The sequence below is a fragment of the Hyperoodon ampullatus genome (assembly GCF_949752795.1).
Source record: "Hyperoodon ampullatus genome assembly, chromosome: X".
Taxonomy (NCBI): domain Eukaryota; kingdom Metazoa; phylum Chordata; class Mammalia; order Artiodactyla; family Ziphiidae; genus Hyperoodon; species Hyperoodon ampullatus.
In genome coordinates, this window is record NC_136913.1 from 31,043,047 (window position 1) to 31,066,524 (window position 23,478).

At 36.1% G+C, this 23,478-nt stretch overlaps 1 protein-coding gene across 3 annotated transcripts in view; it reads right to left on the reverse strand.

Annotated features, from left to right (window-relative positions):
* DMD (dystrophin) overlaps positions 1 to 22,915 on the reverse strand; it is a gene marked incomplete at both ends in the record, with an annotated part of 2,093,893 nt that extends 2,070,978 nt beyond the window's left edge. For all 3 annotated transcript variants that reach the window (XM_079728248.1, XM_079728247.1, XM_079728246.1), the window contains one exon: positions 22,885 to 22,915. In XM_079728248.1, the coding sequence (XP_079584374.1) occupies positions 22,885 to 22,915 (31 nt within the window). The remainder of the gene's footprint in view (positions 1 to 22,884) is intronic.
* Between the last annotated feature and the right edge of the window lie 563 nt (positions 22,916 to 23,478).

The window sequence follows — 23,478 nt, forward strand, 5'->3', positions numbered from 1 at the left end:
ATCTGCCATGGTATTTTGTTATGGTAGCCCTAGCAAACGAATAGACAATATACTTATCATCGTCCATTTAGAATGTTCTGTGTTTGAATGAAGATCATTCCCATTTTCCTGTTGGACACACACACACACACACACACAGAGATGTGTGTCTATATATATATATATATATATAGACACACAGATATATATATTCTTGATACTAGAACACAAAAAGATGATTAACTATAATGAGAGTGTTAAATGGACTCAGTTCCTCATATGCTTTTAGATATTCACTTATTTATTAAAAAAGCATTAACTGAATATCTTTATGTTCTAAGCCTTATGCTTATTTCTAGGTACAGGGTCGGGGGAGTAAAACAATAAAATAACACTACCACCATAATAATGATAAATCAAACACACGTCCCTGTCCTCAAGGAATTTAAATTCTAAAATTAAAATAAATTAACTGACAAAATATAGCAAAAGATGTGCATTTTAAAAGAGTTATGCCATGGGAACACTTTGAACTGGTACCTCCCCTTGTCTGGTGGAGTGAAGGGGACTGGGGAGAAGGGGTTAGGAGAGGATTTCTTGGGGGATGAAATGGAAATCCAGCTTTAATGAATAAAGGTTTTTGGTAAGGAGAAGAGGGGTAAAGGGGGAGGCATTTCAAGAAAATGTAGACCTGACAACATGAGAGCATGGCGTTTGGGGGCTCCCACCTAGGACCCTCTGGCTAAAGGGCTAGAAGTAGGAGGTAAGGAGAGTGGTGAGAGAAGGAGTAGTAAGCTGGGTCCAGATAACACACGACCTTGCACATTCCACGGAATTGACAGCAGTCTATAGCAGCGAAAAATATTTTCCAATTTGTGAGTTAGGGGCAATTTTAAGCTTGTCACCTGTAATGATAATCTCTTTGAAGGAATGAAGTTCTCTTATATTCATTTGTACTAATCAGTATCTTTCAGTGCGAGATGAATGTGAATTTTACCTAACTTCTAATTTCCTTTAGGAATCTAAACTCATTCAATATTTTCACAAGATGATAACTATAATCAAAGCAGATAGCTTTATTTCATCTAACAAAGAACAGTCCTTCACAAAGGAATTGCAAATACCCTAATTAATGATTATTCTAATTGTTCTCCCTGTTGGAAGACACTACTTCCTGTTTTGCATTTAGCCAGGATAAATAAACTCTGGTATTACCCATCCCTCTAGTACAGGACATGAACTGTTTTATAACATATTATTATTATAAAGTCTGTCTTATATTCAAAACCCAGTCTTCTGACAGGATTTATAAATGGTGCCACACTGCCCCTGCCATGCTGGGCTTTGCACTATGATGAAGTGTGTATGTGTTTTGTGCTTCTGTGAGCTCAATCTGTAACTATACAACCCTCCTGAAGGAAATGGCTAAACATTAGGTCTAATTTTTGTCTTTAAGGTTACCTAAAGTAATCGACTGGACATTTAAAAATTATTGTTTTTTTTCTATACATGTAAGCATTCTGGCAATTTCTAAAAGGATATAAATACAAATATATACAGTAAAAACCTCTATTTGCCCAAGTCAGAAACTAGGAAGTCAATACTGACATTTTTTTCTCTGTAACCCTTCTCTCTTTCCTCATTACCTAGTCAAATTACATTAATAAGTTTTACCAATTAAATATCTAAATATCTCTCAATTGCATTCCACCTTTTCTGTTCCTAATTCCCTACTAAGGCTCTTATTTGGGACATAACCACAACCTTCTTATACCTGCCTCCAGAACAGTGGCTCAACACAATCTGCCCCTGGTGTGTTTTTCAGTTATACTGTAAATGGTCGAAAAGCAGGGTTGTAAATATGCACACAATTTTTAAAGCTCCCCAGGTGATTCTAAAGTGCAACCTAGGCTCAGTGCTCTAAGTCAGGGGTTCTCAATGTGTGGTCCCTGGATCAGAGACCTAAGCATCACCCTGGAAACTTCTAAAAATGCAAATTATTGGGCCCCACCTCAGATATACTGTGAGTGGAGTCCTGCAATCTGTGTTTTGATGATCATCAAGTAACTCCCATGGAGGCTCAAGATTAAAAACCACTGCTATGGGGTTATACTCCCCCCCCCCCACATTGCTCCAATTCAAGATACATCAAGACGGTCTCAGTCTTCTCCAAACGTTAAGGACTAAAGTGTAAATATTAGATTGTACTAATTCCCTGCTCAGCGTTATTCGCTGGCTTCCAAACTTCCTAGCATGGTGTATAACTTATTGGTGTGCTCTTCACAATATGACTCTAACTTGTATTTTGGCTGTGCCATATCATTGGGTTTATGATCTGACGAATACCTACTTATTTAATTTCCTAAATACACTACAGTTACTCCGCATTCTTGTACATGCTGTTCCCTCTATCTTGAATGTCCTGACAAATTATCTTCCTCCATTAAGCCTCAGCCCAATTCATTCCACTTTTTTGAAAAGTCTTCTTGGATCTCCCTGTAGACTAAGGTGTTCCTTTCCACATGCTACGGCTGCAACCTGTATAAACCTACATCATAGCAATCTCCATACTTTATTGTACTTGTTACTTATATAATTTTATCCTCTTTTGGGGGGACAGAAACTGTGTTTTCCTCGACTTTACAATTACTGTGTTCTAAATTGTACCATTTTCTACATTTACTGTGATGTAATATTTTCTATGTTGCCTGAAATTCAGTATGTGTTGGAAGGAAGGGAGGGAGGAAGGAAGGAAGGAAGGAGCCCCTAAATATTTTGGAAATTTTGTTGGATCATACAGTGTATCTCATCTAAGCAAGAAAGTTTGACCATCAACCACATACAGCATCACAGATCTAAATGAACCAAGAAGTCAGTGAGTTTTTTCTTCATGTGAAATCTCTTATATTTTCATGGTACTTTATAACTTGCAAGAGTTTTCACAGATATTACCAGTCACCTAGAAAGGGGATCTGAATTTTCTCCTTTAAAAATCTCAAGATGCACAAATACTCCCTGACCATGCATATTTTATTTCAGTATTTTATCTCACTCATTGTCTAAGCTACTACAATGTATAGAGTAAGCACCAGAAACCTGTTTGAATATACAGTACTGCTTAGAGCTAGCCACTTCTCTTTCCACCACTCACACCAGAACCAGAACCAGAACCAAAACCAAATAAGGATGACATCAGAGGTCAGCCATGCTAGGGCCATCCATTCAGTCACCATTTATTAAGCATCAACCGCTAGGAACTTTGCTTAGCACAAGTGATACAACAGTAGTCACTGTGTAAAACTCACAGTCTATTGGGAGCAAAAGTCCTTTAGACCAGGGGTCCCCAACCCCCAGGCTGCGGACCGGTACAGGTCTGCGGCCTGTTAGGAACCGGGCTGCACAGCAGGAGGTGAGTGGTGGGCAAGAGAGCCAACCAGCGAAGCTTCACCTGCTGCTTCGCATTGCTTGCATTACTGCCTTGAACCATCACTCCCTCCACCGCTGCCCCCTATCCGTGGAAAAATTGTCTCCCACAAAACTGGTCCCTGATGCCAAAAAGTTTGGGGACCGCTGCTCTAGACAAGTGAATTAACGGCAAGAATTTAAGTGCAACAGAAGAAAAACAGGCACAAAACTCTCTTAATTAAGAAGGAGGAATAGCAAACTACACACTTTGTCTACATCTAAAGATGTAAAGAAGGCTTTATTTCTTTTTCCACAAAATACTCATGTTGGAACTAGCGTGAAAGATGCCATCTCACTTCCTTTGGCCCCTTTTCCCCCTTTGTTTAAAGGAAGAACCTTGATCCTCAAGGCATACCACATGTGTTAGATTTTATTCTATGAGCAAATTTATTAACTAAGAACGTGAATACATTCACATTCACTCCAATTAACATTTAATGACACTCTCCCAAAGAATAAGATGTCAAAAATCATGCTCGTTAATTGCAGTCAATGTAATGAATGCGCTGCTCTTGGGCTGCATGCATATTTGTACTCATAAATTGACTACTAATATCAAGAAATACACACCTAACTCAGAAAAAGTAACAGATGCATTAAGATAATATTTCTCACTAATGCCTAGTAATAGGTGGTGATTTAATTTCAAATTACTTAATTTATTGGCCTTGGAAATTAGATATACAGATTTTACACTTAAACAAGCATTTTGTCTGCGCGTATTAAACTTACTGAGATCTAAAATTTCATCAGTTTTTAAATTTAGACTGGAGAGGAAATATGTCCTAATGCTTTAAAATCCTGTTTAAATTTTGGTTTACATAGCAATGATCTGTGCTTACTTTAAAATTATCTTTAAGCAGTAGATTATTCTTCTTCCTTTTAGAGGGAATTAATTTAAGGGAATGCTAAAATCATATCCACTAACAAAAAGTAATTCAAATCTCTGAAGTCAACTATTTTAGGTGGAGAATACCTTATTTGAAGAAACACACATTGGGCCGCTGTGTTTTTCTTTCTTGACAACACACAAACACACATATATACACTCACACACAGAGATATTCACACATACATACGACATGAAAGCTGGATTTCATCTTAAAGAAAAAAAACTCTCTAAAATGGGTCCAAATGAATTCTAAGTATAGACTTCAAAGCCAGATGTTCTTTCTCTCACAATATACAAACTCCAAATCCCCTATTACACCCATGTGAATTTACATCTGAAAGAACTCTGAAGCTAATGTAAGCATATACCAGGTAAGTATTTGAGTATTTGAGTATTTGAATAGTTATAGCAATCGATTATGTTCTTGATAAAAGATACACTACACTTACAGTGTATATATACAGTTTTAATGGTTTCCTGCAATTGGAAAAATACTTGACATATTAATTGATTAGTATTCTTTTTATACTTCTATTATAGAGAGTATGTTTTTGTTTAAGTACTCAAGATTCCAAAAAGGAATGTACGCCTGGGTACAACATTTTAATGTGAACAACTAAAACAGACATGCAAAACTCAAATGCACTGTGTACCTGGGCTGTAGGCTGAATCAATAGCCTATGCCATTTTTGAGAACTCTGGGCGTATATGTGCATAATTCTATTTTCTGAAATTATCTGAGATTCCTTCTATACTATATTTCTAAAATATTAGATGTCATGATCCAATGGTTTAGGTCAAAAGAAATCTATGGGCAACTGATCACTCTTTCCATCACTTTTGGATATGAATGAATGAATTCAACATATATTTATTGAACTTCTTCCTAGTATATGATAATATTCTAAGATCTGTGAGAATATAAGCACATATAAGACATGGCTTGCAATAGCCAGATGGAAGTAATCTAACAGTAGAGAAAACATAATTAATAAAATTATAATACCAATAATATAGACTCAGTTACCTCATTTATCAAGTGGGAATGGTAATATACTCCTTCACCACAGTTTTTTTTAGGAATTATATATAAGAAATGTTTTCATCATTATCATTCATTATAAAAGATAATGGATACATGCAAATTAATTGTTCAATGAACAACTTGATTTCTAGATGTCTTGGATTGGAACACAGCTCTCCTCTATTTCTCATTCATAGTCTGTATTTTCAATTTTCAGTTGTATACCACATTTCTGTAGTGTAATCCCCGGCCAGAAGAATGCCTATAAGCTTAATTTAGGTACAACATATTACTCAAGACCTAGATTCTTTTCTGGTTAGGTAGCTCTTTACTTTTGGCATATGAAGATCAAAAATTGGACATAAAATCTATTTTAGTTGAAGACTTAATACAATAGTAATGTATGCCTTCATTAAGAAAATTTAATCATACAGCTATCATCATAAATTATCACGGATAAATGAGCCTGTATCATGTCTTTTCCTTGGTTACAGTTTTCCAAGTTAAAATAGATTGTCATGATGTCCCATAAAAACTTTAATACAAATAATGTACTCAAAGGTAAAATATGAAAGAAAACGTTACTATATTACTTTGCAGAAACTCAATTTCATTTTAAAATCAGGTCAGAAGGCCCACTGCTTCAGCAAATCATTATTATCTCTCAAGCTAGTTTTTCCCATAAAATGCCTGGGTACACCTGATGTATGGGTTTCTGTAATGCATGAATAGTACGTTAACATAATACACAAAATACAGTTCATAGTCACTTGCCAAGAAAATACTTACAAACATTATTTCTAGTGCAAAAGCTTCCACCTAAAAAATATGAATAGGCTGTTAGATGGACTCAGTAGATGCTATTTTTGTTTTAGGAGACCCTTGAATTCCACGTTTGAGTCATTCAACAGACATTTCTCACCTTGAGTTTGGGCATACTTGTAATGGGACTCTTTGCTTGTACACATAGTTACCTAGCGACTAACTTTCCTTTTATAAATGAGCTCCATTCCTGATTAAAACAGACTAAAGATTTCCAATCTTTGTGGCCAGCCCTCAGGGTGGAAAATGAGCTCAAGGAAGGCAGCTATCTGAAACTGAATACTCCCTGCAATGGACATTCCGTTCTAGTTCCTTCAGGGAAACTCCAACAATAGCTCAAACAGAAGCAAACACTTGTCTTTGAGATAGGCCAAGCCAACCATTCACTTCCTCAGCAATTTGTCCTCAGATACCCAGCCAAAGACTTAAAGCTCCTGTGCCCATATCAAAGAACTGCAGACCCAGCATGTTTTTTTTTTCTTTTAACATCTTTATTGGAGTATAATAACATCTTTACTGGAGTATAATTGCTTTATAATGTTGTGTTAGTTTCTGCTGTATAACAAAGTGAATCAGCTATATGTATACATATATCCCCATATCCCCTCCCTCTTGCGTCTCCCTCCCACCCTCCCTATCCCACCCCTCTAGGTGGTCACAAAGCACCCAGCTGATCTCCCTGTGCGATGTGGCTGCTTCCCACTAGCTATCTATTTTATATTTGGTAGTGTATATATGTCCATGCTACTCTCCCACTTCGTCCCAGCTTACCCTTCCCTCTCCCTGTGTCCTCAAGTCCATTCTCTACATCTGTGTCTTTATTCCTGTCCTGCCCCTAGGTTCGTCAGAACTGTTTGTTTTTTAGATTCCATATATATGTGTTAGCATATGGTATTTGTTTTTCTCTTCCTGACTTACTTCACTAGGAATGACAGACTCTTGGTCCATCCACCTCATTACAAATAACTCAATTTCGTTTCTTTTTATGGCTGAGCAATATTCCATTGTATATATGTGCCAGCTAGTTTTTAATGTGTGAACAGAAGTGATTCTCAGAATTTCTACCCTTCCTGCATTTCTACAGCTTGGTATTAATTTGATATTGCCAAAGATGTAGCCCCTCAAAGGAATCCCCACAAGCTGGGCTTCTTTTTTAACTCTGACACTTCGAGACCAAGAAAAAAAATTACAGAGATAAACCAAAAACACTTCCGATTGCATGAATGATCTAGATTTTGCAACAAACATTTTAGTCTGAGGTTTACAACTTTTACAATTCACTGAGCACTCAGGAAAAAATAATGTACTAAGGATTATCCTATTCTGTTACATTAGTTATCATATTGTGTATGGGAATATAATAATACATGCCAGTATTCACTGTTAAACATAAACCTTTTCCAGGCTGGATGCCTCAGTTTCAAACACATGATGATTTGATGACTAAGTAACAGTCAGACAAATGATGTGGTATTTAATCATTCACTTATGTGTCGCCAAACAATTAGGCACAAGGAACCCATAGATCAGAGGCACAAACCTTCCTCTCAAGGAGCAAGGAATTATATCAGAGACAGCCTGACATTGAAAAAGAGGATATAATTACTTGCATCGAATTATCTCCAGTGAATTTTCACTAAGAACATAGAACAGGGGTACTATATTCTGACCTAGGGTACTCAGGAACACTTTTGAACAAGGTGCTATAAGCAAGCACTAAAACAATGAGTAGAGATTGTTAGTGGATGGTATGTGGTGATAGCATTTTTTGAGAACATTCCAGGAAGTGGCAACAACTCATAGGTATGAAATTACATAACTTATTTGTGGAACCACAATTTTGTGGCTAAAGAGATGTGTGCATGCTGAGGAACAGCAGATAAAGAGTTGAGAGATGTGAGCAGGTACCACACTATAAAGGGTCCTGTGCGCTGGAGGCTTGAATTTCACCCTGTAGCTAGAGGATTCTCTAAAGGATGTTAAGCTAGAGGCATAAGATCTCCTGTGAAACATGACTGGGAAGCAATTAGGACAGATTTGTTTAAGATCAGATTAAAGCAAGGAGATCCTATACATATACATAAACACACACACACACACACACACACACACACACACACACAGAGACTGTCTTTTGATCTATGTATCTGTTTATACAGTTTGTTATATCTTTGGAAATTATATATAAATTAGTGATTCATTAATATTAATAGTTATAATAATACAAAGTAAAAAAATTATTCCCCACACCTTTGCCACTCACTGAGCAGTTTCATATATCCCATCTTTGATACCAACAAGATGTAAGTTTGTGAAGCGGTATTATTATTCCTAGTTTATTACTGAGGACAATCAGTATTAGACATGCTCAGCTCAGTGCCAGGCACTGTATAAATAAATAATAAATATTGGCTTGGCCATGCTTACTGTGCTTGGTAGGTAGAGTCAGGTTGAAAACGCAAGTAGTCTTAGGCCTTGTCCTGTTTCTATGCCCATGGACCAGCCTAACTTTTGAAATGCCAGCCCTTTCTATACAGGCATTTTGGTCATAAACAACGTGAAGCACAATACCTCACAAGGTAGGACATTTAGAACAAGGCTTAAATCACAATGACATTTTGTTCAATAAGTGATGCATGTTCCTGTATAATAGAAATGGATTGAATTCTAGTGAGTTAGCATTAAACCATCCTTTGCCTGTACCCTGAGTGGTGGATTTATTAATTTGCAACTTATTTGTTGATTAGGTCTGGTGATGACACACTGGCCTTTAGGACACTGAGGCCTTGTTAAAGGTTTAATACTGTATTTAAAAAATTTATTTTGCAGTAAGTATAGATTCACCGGAATTTGAAACAAAACATGCAGGGATATCTTATGCAACCTTTAACCTACTTCCTCCAATGTTGACGCCTTAGGTAACTGTAGTACAATGTCAAAACTGGGAGTTTATTGGTATAATCCACAGAATTTATTCAAATGTTACTAGTTACACATGCACTCAATTGTAACCCTCTGTGTATGTGTGCGTGTGCGTGTGTGTGTGTGTGTGTGTGTAGTTCTATGCAGTTTTACCAAGTATAGCTTTGTATAACAAACACCACAATCAAGACGCAGGCTGCCTTGTGGCACCCCTAAAATAGAACACCCCCCATTCCTAACCTGTGGCAACCAATACTCTGTTCTTGATCTTTATAATTCTGTTATTCAATAATGTGATATAAAAGGAATAACACAGTATGTAACCTTTTGATTTTTTTTCACTCAGCGTGGTGCCCCCGAGATCCATCATACAGAATATCAATTGTTCATTTCTTTTTATTGCTAAATAGTATTTCAAGATATGGATGCACCACAGTTTGTTCTACATACACCCACTGATGGACACTGGGTTGTGTCCAATTTCTGGCTACTGACAAGAAAGATGGTATGAACAACCATATACAGGGTTTTGTGTGAACCTAAGTTTCCATTTTCTGTTAGAAATGTCCAACAGTGGAATTGCTGGGTTGTACGGTAATTGCATGTTTAGTTTTAGAAGAAACTGTCAGACTGTTTTCTAGAATGGCTGTACCATTTTACATTCCCATCAGCATTGTTTGAGAGACCCAGTTTCTCTGCATCCTTGTCTGCTGTAGTGTTGTCACTTTAAAAAAATTATTTGTAATAAAAATTTTATATATTTGAGCTGTGCAACATGATTTGATATGCACATACACAGTGAAATGATCACTACAGTCAAGTTAATTAACTGATACCATCGTCTCACATAGTTACCCATTGTGATGGCAGCACCTGAGATCTATTAACACACTTCCAGCATTCAGTACAGTATTATTAACAATAGTCACCATGCTGTACATTAGATCTCTAGAGTTATTCATGTTATATACTGCAACTTTGTACCCTTTAACCAACATCTCCACATTCTCCCCAGCTCCCCAGCCCTGGTAACCACCCTTCTACTCTCTGCTTCTACTCATTCAACTTTCTGAGATTGCATTTATGACTGAGATAATACAGGTTTTTTTTTTTTTCCTTCTGTGTTTGGCTGCAAGTTGCCTTTCCCTTATAAATTGGGAATGTTGTTATTAACAATATATTTTTATACAGTGTAATTTATTTTTCATTGCAAAAGTCTTTTTGCCCTTTCTCTGAGGGATTGTTTTCAATTTGCCTTTAAATCCTCCCCACCTGGTACACCTCAGGACAAATCACTTAGTGGTCAATGTCTCTTCTCTAGAACATCTTAAAATGAAATTACTACTTCGTCTTTATACTCAAATACATGTCTCAAGCTCTTTCAGGTTAAAAAGAAAATGGATCTCTTCTTTAAGAGATAGATTAGCAAAGTAAGAGCAAAAAGTAAATACCTTATTTTCCCAGAATATCCATAGATAGCAATTGGGAAGAGGGAAAGGAGAGAAAAAATATAAGAGACAAAAGAAAAGGACTAGACTAGCGTAGAATCAAGGAAGAACACCTTAGGTATGAAGGAGGCAGTTAATGTTGACAAGTGCCACTGAGAGTTTACAAAGACAGATGAAGGAAAGAAAATATACATGAGTTGAAAACAGTTAAAAACAAAACAAAATGATACCAAGAACCAAAAGACTCTAGAGTAAAATGGAGTATGGGGAATTTAAGAAGGAAATAAAACCCAGTAACAAAATCCTTATCTTCAATACTTATTTATACACATTAAGTTTCAACAAGAATTAAAGTGCTTTCATTGTCATTTCAAATTTTCATACACTGCAATAAAATTATCATTATTTTAACATGTTCTTATATGTGAATGGCTATAATAATAGTGTGCAATAAAATTTTAAACACCAATTCACTTATTCAAAAATATTCATGTGCCTGGTTCTGGAGAAACAATGGTGAGCAAAAACAACTGATGTGGCTGGGTTCATGGAACTTACCACACAGTCTGATTGATAAGCATTAGTTAGTCACATATATACACATAGGGAATTGCAACATTGCTATGTGTTATGGAGGAATGTTACACGGTAGGGAAATTTTATCTACTCAGGGAATTTTGATGTCTACTCAGAGGGAGTGGCTGGTAAGGGAAACTGATATTATCTAGGTGAAAAAGAGAGGGAACAGAAAGAAAAGCATGTGCAAAAGCCCGGAGGCAGAAAGAAGCAAGGCCTATTCAAGGAACAGAAAGAAAACCAGAAAGGTGGTAAGGCAGGGGAAAGCATTACAGGAGATGAGACAGTAGAGGAAAACAGTATCTAGATCTTGTTTTATTTTCTTTTGCTTTCCTTGTAGCCAACAGAACTTGCTAAAGTGATTACGCGGGTGCTGATATTATCAAACTTAGCTGACTGGATGAATTTTAGAGAATAGATTAGAGGGAATGGGGAAGAAGTGAAACAAAGAAACCAGAAAGGAAAGTGCTTCTGTATTCCTAGTGAGAGGGGGGCAGCTTGGGCTACGTTATGGGAGAGGAAATGAAGAGAAGTGGATCAAAAGATTTTAGGAGATAAAGCCCACAGTATTAGACATAAGTGGGCAAGAGAGATAAAAGTTTCAAGGATGAAATGGGTTTCTAGCTTGTGAAAACTGCATGGATAGGTAGCATCATTCACTGATAAAGGGAATAATGAGAAAAGCTCAGGTTTTGTGGGGTGAATGGAAAGTTCCCTTTGGGGCACTTAGAGTGGAGGTGGCTTTGTCACATACAAATGGAGATGCCAATCAGGCAATTGAAATTACAGTTCTGCAATTCATTGGAGAAATCTGAGCTAGAGGTATAACTTGGTTGGTTTTCTGCACATAAGTGTTAACAAAACCACGGGCGTGGGTGCAATGACAATGAAAGGGATTACAGAGTCAGAAGACAAACTTGCTAGGACTGACCTCTGAAGAATTCTACTGTTTAAAGGTTCAGTAGAGAGAATGAGCCCACAAAGTAGGGCTGAACAGTAGACTGAACAGAAACACCCAAAGAAATGGGAACCAACCCAGGAGAGCGCAATGCACAGATCTCAAGAGAAGACAACATTTTTAAGAAGGGAGAAAATGGTCAATAGTGACCACTGCTTCAAGTTCAAGAAAGAAGAGAAAAAGTTTTTCTCAATTGGTTTTAGTGACATGACATTTTTTACTTCACTTGAACTAAGTCAGGTGAAGTTTGAATAGGAAAAAACTGAAAGTATAACATTTTAAGGAAAAAAAATCTCAATATCTAGTTCAACTGATGGATATAAAAAGTAAAAAGATAATACCTTGTTTTACTTTTGTATTGGTATCATACTATTAAGATAGTATGATAATTCCATTTATAATACCATTTTCTTAAAAAATTACCAAAAAAGAAATTGCTAATATAGTTACCACTAATGTTTAATATTAAAATTAAATGATGAATAGTCCCTTAAGGAATAAAATAACAAACTATAGCTGTCTATTATAATTGGGAAGCGAAATATGGATATAACAAATTGTTTTCCCACTTTTCCCCAACTGTGTTGTATTTTCCAAGTGGAAGAGTTGATTTCAGTTTAGTTTTAATAATATTTACTGACTTTATATATATATATATTAGTAAAGCCAAATTATTTCTGCTCACAGTACTGAATCTTATTCATGTGGGCCCAGTCCTTAGTGTTTTGTTCATCTAGCACAGTGGCCTGTGTGCAAGTGAAATAAAATCAGAAAGACATCTAGTGAGATCCTTCTGAGGAACTTGCTGTAGATGGAACACCCTGCAGATCAAGGGTGACATTAGTTCTATTCTTTGATCTTTTGAGTTCACACAGTCTAAAGACTGAGGTAGGAATAAAAGAGTAAAACAAGTGACCTATTGTGGATATCATCATAGATAGCCCCCTGAGAAGGTCTAGAGGATGCATATGAGGTTTTTCAGGACATCTTAGTTTTTATCTAAGAAACTGTAATATGCCAGGTCTTTGAGGGAACACAAGTTTTATGAGTTTTTTTTAACGAACATTCTCAATGGAACATATTTAGTTCTTGTTAGAAGATAGCATGATTCTTTCCATTTTACGTTTTGTTGTATCCCCTCTAGAGCTCTGACAGACTCTCTTCATCAAAATCTGAGAGGCTGTGGCAGTTAACTGGTTAACAACCTTGAAACCTCCGCCACCATTCAAATCCTGACACCAGTATGTACAGGCTGAGCTACTGTAGGCAAATTACTTAAGCTCCCTGTACCTCAGTATCCTCATCTGTTAAATATGGATGATTCTATCCCCTACCTCCCAGAACTGTAATGAGAATTAGCTGAGATACATGTAATATACTCAGAGAAACGCTTGATACTTGGTATAGCATTGATGAATGCTAAATGTTATCTTTGAAGACTAGGTGAACCAGAAATATTGCTATGCACATACAAGGGACTATCAGTAGCTATTTATGTAGGATATATCAATGCCTCGTTGATTCTTGTTGATGAATAATTGTTCCTTCTGCCATACTTTAAGCCCTATTTATAAAGCTGGATTCTTCAATGAAACTTTCATAATCACATAATCTATAAGTAATCATTTATGGCTGATTTGTACCATGGTTTATAACTCTCTTGACATATTACAGTAGTATTTGTGTGTGTGTGTGTGTGTGTGTGCGTGTCTATTTTTTTCTGACTTACAGAGTTGTAATTTCATAAAAGGCAGAGAGAACATTGCAGGTGTTCAACTGTTTATTTACAAGCAAGTAAAAACCTAATGGTAAAAAAGCTGCTTGATATCATATTAATATTCTATCTAGTCTTACTTCCCCAAAAGCTAACTGTTAAGTACATTATACTCATCCATGACTAAATTTCAATTACTCAAGTACCTTCTTTTTCTTCAGTACAATTCTAGTTTTATTTAAACTGAATTGTCAATGTTTTCCAAGTATTTTTACCATTTTTCCAGATTTAAGAATAATCATTTTTACTAATGGTTCTCAAGAAATTTTAGACATTTCTCCAATAAACATCTATATTAACTAAAATAGCATTAAATAAAGTGCAAACTTACCTTGTCATATCTAGGCACTTCCGTATTCTCTGAAGGATGATTTTTCATATTGCTTAACAACTCTGACTGAGCAATTGAAATTCAGACTATGATAAATGTTTTACACTGAAGGTTCATTTCATTATACAGCAGTCAGTTGAAATGGGGTTTCCAAAGAAGGTATTTTTAGGAAGCGCAGAGTACAGGAAAAAGCTGAATACATTATACAATTTAAATATTTATTGAAGCTTTTCTACTAAGGCAACATTTTGGTGATATCTCATAGAAATGCCAATGCGGGAGAGACAATTAGGGGTAAATAGATGGTAGAGATTGTGGAAACCAAGACACCTGGTACTGCGAGTTCCTCATTCATAAGGTCATTAAACTGAAGATGGAATGGGACACTCCTCATTACAGAAATATTATTTTCCTTAGGATTTCATCATTCTTTCTAGATGCCTCTTCTATGATTTTCTGAAGTGTTCTTGTCTTCCTTATTGAATTCCTGGCCTCCTTCTCTTCACCCTCTATATGATCTTTCTACCTAGTCTCATCCACTCTCTATGGCTCACACGTTAAGTCCCCAATAATGACTTCATTTGTAGGCTTCACATCCCCAGATCCACAGCACCCATGCTCTGCATAAAAAAACTTATTATTTACCCCCAATCTTTCCCATTATTCCAGCTCTCTTCAAGTCTTCTCCTTATAAATGGCACCATTATCCACCCAATTCTACATGCCATGGAGGGCACCACATCCAATTCAATACTAATTTCTATTGACCCTATCTCCTAAGTAAATCTTAAATCAATCCACTTCTTTCAACTCCACTGTCACCATTCTAGTCAACATCACCTTATTGTGCCCCTGGAGAAGCTACCAGATTGATAGCTTCAGACTGATAGCTCATCTACTCTTTTTTTAAATAAATTTATTTATTTATTTTTGGCTACATCGGGTCTTCTTTGCTGTGCGCCGGCTTTCTCTAGTTGCAGCGAGCAGAGGCTACTCTTCATTGCAGTGCACAGGCTTCTCATTGTGGTGGCTTCTCTTGTTGTGGAGCCCGGGGTCTAGAGCACAGGCTCAGTAGTTGTGGCACACGGGCTTAGTTGCTCAGCGGCATGTGGAATCTTCCCGGACCAGGGGTCGAACCCGTGTCCCCTGCATTGGCAGGCAGATTCTTAACCACTGCACCACCAGGGAAGCCCCTTTTCATCTACTCTTAACACCTCCTAATCGCTTCTTCACAAAACACAGTAATATTCTTTAAAAAAAAAAACCCACAAACATGGTCATATCACTGCCCTACCTGAAACCTTTAAAAGGCTGACCACTGATCTTACTATACAGAAAAAAATCATTCTCATGAGGTCTGAGCCTCTGAACAATTGGACCCCAGCCCACTGTTTCAGCTGCATGCTCCAAACTTTGCCTCACTTACGACACTCTAGGAAAACTGACCTTCTTTTAGTTCTTTCTTCATACCAACTTATACCTTCAGGTTTTTCCCTCTGAATGTCACATTTTCCCTCTTTTTCCCTTGGACAACTATCGCCCAACCTCATTCTTCTTTGTCATACTTTGAAGGTCATTTTCTTAGGAGTCCTTCCCCCAATTTCTAATACTGGTCTAGGTCTCGCTGTCATACATTCTTCTAACAATGTGTGCTTTATTCTGTAGCCCTTATCCCAAATGAAGTTTAAATAGTGTGTATAAATACCATGTGTAAAATAGATAGCTAGTGGGAACATGCTATAAAGCACAGGAAGCTCAGCTAGGTGCTCTGTGATGACATAGATGGGTGGGATGAGTGGGGGGTTGGGAGGGAGGTCCAAGAGGGAGGGGACATAGGTATACATATAGCTGATTCACTTCATTGTAGAGCAGAAACTAACACAACATTGTAAAGCAATTCTACTCCAATTAAAAAAAAAAAACCGGAATGGGAAATAAATAAATAAATTGTGTGTGTGTGTGTGTGTGTGTGTGTGTGTGTGTGTGTATTCTCTCCTAAATTCTAATGAGTTCACTTATTTAGAACATTATCTCCAGAGAGCATGGCACAATACCTAGCACAAGTAGGCACTCAATATATACTAGTTACACGACTAAATGAATGAATAACAATGAATGAATAATTGTTCCTTCTTTAAACAGTGGTCACCGAAACCAACACAATATAAACTTTACGTAGTCACTCCCTTTGATACTTTTACTTCTGGATTTATTTAGAGAGCTGATCTATTTCCAGACATTTAAAGTAAAACACTGCAAAGTCCATAGGCTTGAGCAAAGTAAACTCTGTGATAACACTTGGTGCTCTCTGACATAGCCCATTAGAGACGGGGTATGTACACCTAATCCAGAGGAACCCTTTAGCTCTTCAGCAGCTGTGCATATGGCTCCTGACCTGCCCTTCAGGCTCTACTAAATCAGGATTCCCCAGCTGTCTGAGCTTCCAGTAAGCTCTTTCAGTTAACCACCTACATGCCAACGCTGCTTGTATCTGGTTACACTCTTTAGCGTCTAATTTTCCTTTTTCCTTCCTAGTTATTTTCCAATACGTCAGAGCCACTGGGATTCACCACTTTCATACCTAATTTTATCCGTTCCTCAACTATTTTGATAACATTTTGTCTGCTTAGTCAGCAATCTATTTCGAATACTGCCCTCGTGAGCATCAATATAAAAAGGAATTACTCAACTTGCCTTTGATGAAAATACTTGAGCAGTTCTGACTCTGTGATTTTTCTCCTTTCTTATTTCTTTAGTTTGACCTCACACAGTTTCCAAGGCTAAAATCTGCACTTATAACAGTGTGCCCTTTAAGTCAGCACTTAGCTCAGGCTAAGGTACTATTGCTGCTGTAATCTGATAAAGGAGCAGACAAGTTGTGTGCAAATAAAGATGGGTGCCAAGAATGAGCAAAAAGCCACTGATGTTTATGCCCTTTTATAGTCCTGATTCCATGACAGTCCTAGCCAAAGGCAGAGTGGGAGGAGGGAGATCAATTTAAAACAAAAAAAGCAAAAGCCAAGAAGAGGGTGAAAACACTGAAAGGGTAATCCCTTTATTTGCCCATAATTGGGTAAAATGAGACATTGTGAGGCTAGTTGTGCTTAATTAATACTGGTCTTTTTAAAACATCAATTATTTCAAAAGGTTGGAGATAAAGTACATCTAAAAGTTGAAGATAAACTGGCAAAAGCCTATATGTTATTTTGGCATATATAAATTCCTCACTGTTGTAATGCCCATGAATGGGTTGAGTATTTATTAAGTATAAACTTAAGTATAAGAGCTTGACAATTCAAACATTTTTTTAAAGTTTCTTTAAAATTCTACTAACCCTGTTTAAAATCCATTCAGCTACCTACATTCTGACTTTATTACATGAATAAGCATGGGCTTTCACATAGTTCCCTTTAATATTCCTCCTATTCATTAAAACAACGCAGTTTTCTACTAAAAATAAATAATAAAATGAAATAAAGAAAAACAGAGGCAAAGTGCTTCCTCAGATTCTTTTACTTGAACAGTAACATAATAAGACTAAATATTTTAAACTAGCCTTAGATATATTTCAGCTTTCAAAATTAATGTATAGAAAATCATTTTTCTGACATTTAAAATTTATGGAAAATCAGTTGCTTAAAATTATGTGGAATCAAAATACTGATTTAACAGTTCTGGAAGATTCATTTACGCACACCAGAAACAACAACAGCATCAACAGTTCACCAGCATAGTATCAAAATGACAGTTCCCTTCCAGTTAAAGGATAATTGTCGACTCTCCCCACCTTCCATTAGTGAAGAATGGGGTGAATAATGACAAACCAAAAGTGAGGCACTGAGGTAGAAGGTAAAAGATAATAATGAGACTGAGAAGAAATTGATTTCCAAACTCAATCCGGATTGCTAGGAACACTTGTTTTATCCGGGCTTAGTATCATTAAATATATTGTACTATGCAAAGTCACCACTCTAGGGACTGCAGGGCCCCAGAAAATTGCTCTGTATCTTCTTTCACCTACTGAAATTCTGAGGTCTTCTGAGTGAATATCAGAACGTAAAGACTGAGCACAAAGCTGGATGGAAATTTTTCCCTTAAATGGTAGCCTAAGTGGAAGACTCCAGCTCTGAGAGAAGGAATACTGCCCTTTGCTTTTGTTAATAGGCATGTGGGGGACGTCTTTTTAAGCGTGAATGAGCAGGGCCATTCCCCTTCTTCATCCTCATCTGCTTGATGCTTATCAGAACTGCAGCTGAGACATTTAAGATTCCCTTAAAACACTGGAGCCAAGGTTTTTTGTTCTGTGGTTTCCTGGCCATATTCAGGGCAGTAATCTTGAATGGGGAAAGAAAAAGGCCATAGCCCTTGGAGTTAAAGCATTTCAGAATCTCTGGAGGAGCCATCTGGTTTAAAAAGGCACTTGCAAAATTCTAATATGCTATAATACATGGGAAAACAAGCTCTTGATACTCAAGTTTCAGGAAAAAACAAATCACCTTAGCTGCTAATCTTCAAACTATTGTTTGCATATGAGTGATTGACAAAATGCAGGGTTACTCTCCCCTTCAAGAGAGGATATCAGAATCTCTGACAGACGTTTTCACTCACAATATTAACTAAGGACAATTCTACATGTGACACAAGTAGACAAACCCCTTCCAAACTGGCAAATAATAAAGTATACTATAGCACTGCCAGCCTAACTTTCATATCTGTATTAAAATTAAACTTCAGAACTCCAAATACATTATGAATATTACTCTGTCAAGATTGTAGAGTGTGAAACTCCAAGGAAGTTTAACGAATAGATGTTTTTAAATGAGGAAAAAATGAAGAGCACAGGTGTTTGCTTATTTGCACGTCTGAGTTCTGAAGATCAGTCTGCTGCATGGACCATACTCCCGAAAGACAAATATTTTCATGAAATTATGCTATGGTACTTGGTTGCATTTAATTAAAAAAAAAGTCTTCTCGTTTCCCATACGGCAGCCCATGACCTTCCCAACAAAACGTTCCAATATGAACCAACTGCCTTGATAACAGGACACAAATCTCCTAGGACTATAGCAGGACTTTGTGAGAAAGAAAACTGTTGCCTCCCTCTGAATTCAATCACAACCTGAATGTACTGCATAAAAATAAACCAAGGTCATCATTATTCCGTTTCATTCTGATTTGGCTTGCCTTCAAATTACATACCCTGTATATCTGAAATAACTGCACCGCCTCCATTAACTGAGTTTGAAATCACTTTAATCATTGTATCTTTTCAGAATGAAAGGCAGAACTGTCAAATTCCTACCATTATAAATTCTTCTAACTCTCTAATCTGCATTAAATAAAAGCTTGTCTTTGAGAAATAATATATGCTTTAAAGAAATATAACTAGTATCAATTTTATTTTAAAATGTAAGTGAGAAAAGATTCACCCATAATGAATCTCTTCATACAGAGGTGATTTCCCACGAAACTTTCAAAGCTTAACTCTTGAAGCCCTTCACTTATATTGGCTCCTTGCAAGTCCTACCTAATTTTGTATTCTTAATTCTGTATTACTTTTCCTAAAAGAGTCCCCTTCCTTCAATTTTTCAACCTCAGGCCCCATAAAACCTAGGTCTACTTCTTCCCTCATGGTTTGTTATGTTCTGTCATTACTCTTATTTGTCAATTTCTTTTAAAATGATGTGTATTTAAAATAGAAAATAAAACACAAACAGAAAATTTGGATGACTGAATCACTTTGCTGTATACCTAAAGCTAACACAGTATTGTAAATTGTACTTCAAAAAAAGGTTTAAAAAAAGAAAATTATCTTTAAAGAAAAGTTAATTTCCAATTAATTTTCAATGTCTCCCTTAGGTAACTTAGTACCTAAGTTAAACCTGTGATTTAAATGTGTACGTGTGTTTATATAAAAATACACAGTCACACCAAAATATTATATTTCTTGTATATGCAATGCAAGAAAGAATGGTGTAATGAAAAATATGATGAATCCTTTTTAATAAGTTAGGGAAATAATATTACAGCAGAAGGTGGAAGGGGAAGGAAAGTTTGAGAAATCACTTTCTTTTAGTTTTGTGGTAAAGCCATGATGAAAGATAATAGAATTAAAAAGAACACCTGACTTTTCCAGAGAACAAAGATTTTAATCTCTTTTATTAAACCACACAAGTGGTTAAGAGCTTTACAATTTGTTTCACATGCAGCAAAGGACTTGGACTACAAAGATTTCAAATGAATACTTTAGGACTAAAGAGGAAGCTGTATTAATATCTCCGTCCAAATTATGAATTTACATTTCAGTACTGTCTAGCTGGAGGAGTGTCAAGCAACACCTCTCTTCCTTAAATAACAGAAATTTGCACAGAACACTTTGTAGTCTTTTTTTTTAAGTTTAGAGTAACTACTACATGATATTGCTTACTGTATTTTCCATACTGCTATGCCACGTAAGAGACACAGAAAGCTTCTTACTAAATTAACAAGTATATTATCTATTTAGATCAGCAATCTCTTTTTCATAGTTAAGATGCCCTTAAAAGACTGCAAATGTAATTCTAAAAGATGATTTTATTAGACTTCAAGATATTTTGCATCATTTAAAAAATTCTAAGGAAATGTATAATTCGCAATCAATTATTTGAATGATTCTTTGCAATGCAATATCTAAGTAATTCTAAAAGTAAACAATACTTAGGTTAATACAGTGATGTTCCCTATTAATTGGTGACTATTTTGGTTAAAACAGAACCAAGTGTACTCTTTTAAGTTCTTCAAACTAAGGCAATTTAAAAAAACTGTATTCAAATGTCAATACATTCAAAGAGTATTGTTGTCAACTAATAAAAGTTAATGTATAATATAACCTTGTGAATATCTTCATTTTCTCTTAACAAACTCATTGTCATGTAGCCTAAGTATTACCTGATCGTTTCAAAATGTATTATAATATAATAAAGTCCTACAGGGATTGTCCAAAAAGGTTAGCTGTCTTCAGATTCTGATTAAGAATTTAAAAAGTCATTTGAATATCTATGACAAAGCAGACAGTATGTTTGCCTTGCTTCATTCCAAAATTAAATCTCTGCCATTCTTCCTAAATTGCTCTACACACTGGTTTATGGTTTTAATTTTGTAGCTATATCGATTAAGTGAGCAATATGTGTGTATTGCAAAGAACGTGCTATTGTATTTTTGTAATATTAGTAAATGGGATGGTTTTTCAATCAGAAAGCAATTCTGACACTCACCAAAGAAATTTATAAAATAAGGAAATTATATAAAAATGTTTTACTACAAAATCTGGTAGCGTCTTTTGTGAATCAATAAATGCACAAGGTTAATTTCTTTTCCACAATTTTTTCTCAGAGGCAAAACTTCTGTTGTGACTCTTTTCCAGAAGTTTTGAATAGTTACTTATTTAGAGAGATTTACTTTTTCTATTCTTTTTTTTTTTTTTTTTTTGCGGTACGCGGGCCTCTCACTGCCGTGGCCTCTCCCATTGCGGAGCACAGGCTCCGGACGTGCAGGCTCAGCGGCCATGGCTCACGGGCCCAGCCGCTCCGCGGCATGTGGGATCCTCCCAGACCGGGGCACGAACCCATGTCCCCTGCATCGGCAGGCGGACTCTCAACCACTGTGCCACTAGAGAAGCCCCTCTTTTTTTTTTTTTTTTTTTTTTTTACTTTTTTCATTCTTAATTATAGGCATTGCCCTCATATCTATTTCAGAATGACTATAATCCACAAATCAAAGGCAGGAAAAAAAAAAGATAATCTCTTTCATCCATCTCTTTGGGAGACACTGTACTCCTCATATATTATTTTTATATATTATTTTTACTGTTGTGCCACAGTCAATTTTTACATTTTTCATTAGTCATCCTGACTTTCTTAAAATAAACAACATAGGTAGAGCTTATATAAAAAGCCAAACTAAAAAGTTTTACTGAAAAACTAGGTCATCATAGACATGAAACAACACCTTGACTTTACTGCAAAATATGATTATAAGCCCCTCACGTTTTTCTGTTGTTTTCTCAATAAAAGTATCTGGTCATTTGCCAGCAGAGATCATCTCATTATTTGAAATAATTTTCATGACACGCTACAGAAAAGAACATTCAAAACACTAAATGCAATATGAGAAAGGAACTTTTAAATTAAATATTTATCAATACTTTTCTCAACCTCCATTTATCCATCACAATTCATTTCATTCTTTATTTTCCCCCACAATATGCCAGATAAAATTTTTCTAACCTTGAGGCATCCACATGTCATTCCCATAGAGCAATTAGTTCACTGAGAATATGTGTCAGGTCACTACCCTACATGTAACTGTTACTAAATACAGAAATATCAAATAATCATGATAATAACTTAGATACACAAACTATTTCACAGAAATTTAAATGGTTTGTCACAGATACTCCAAACCAGGTATGCATATTCTATTACTCTAGTACTTTCTTAAATAAGAAAGATGTGTTTGATTATATTTTCTATTGAAAAGTTTTCCCAATGAGAAACATGTACACCTGCACATACATATGTGTACAGTGTATATAACATTTATGCTTATTCATAATCTACTATAATAAGTTTAAATTAATCTGCCTTATCAGTGAGTTTGTCACAAACTAAAAGTTATGCCATGGTAAACAATATTTTTAGTTACTTTGTACTTACAACAGTCCTCTACTTCTTCCCACCAAAGCATTTGGAAAAAAGAAAAGTATATATCAAGGCAGCGATAAAAATCTTGGTAAATTTTCTCCCAACTTTATTGCTTCAGTAGGTTTAGGAATGATGAGAAACCAATCAACTTCAGCAGCCTTTAAAAAATAAGACTTCAGGTTCTCCTATTCGTTTTCTCTGATGCTAATTGCCTCCAAGATCTGAGTCCTGTAAGGGGAAAGTGACTGATCCCAACACTGAGTGAGTCAACACAGTAACTGATGCCAGGATTCTGTAGAGGCCCCTGGATATTTCGAATTCCAGGACCTGCGCAGAAGCAAGAGACTCGCCTTTTCTCTCAAGTTGGTTTCCCATAATAGGACTGCCATGGCCACTACATATAAGGTTGTGCTTCCAGCATGCCAAGTTCTGTGAATTCAAATGTTGTTCAACTGTGTTCTCATTAATATCCAAACCAGAATAGCACAGAGGACATAGTACTTTCTCTCAAAGGCTTCTAAACATAAAAACTCTTCAGTAAACAACTGTAACAAGACTTTCTGAAACTTCTATGCACATTTCTAAAATAACAGAGCAGAAAATCCT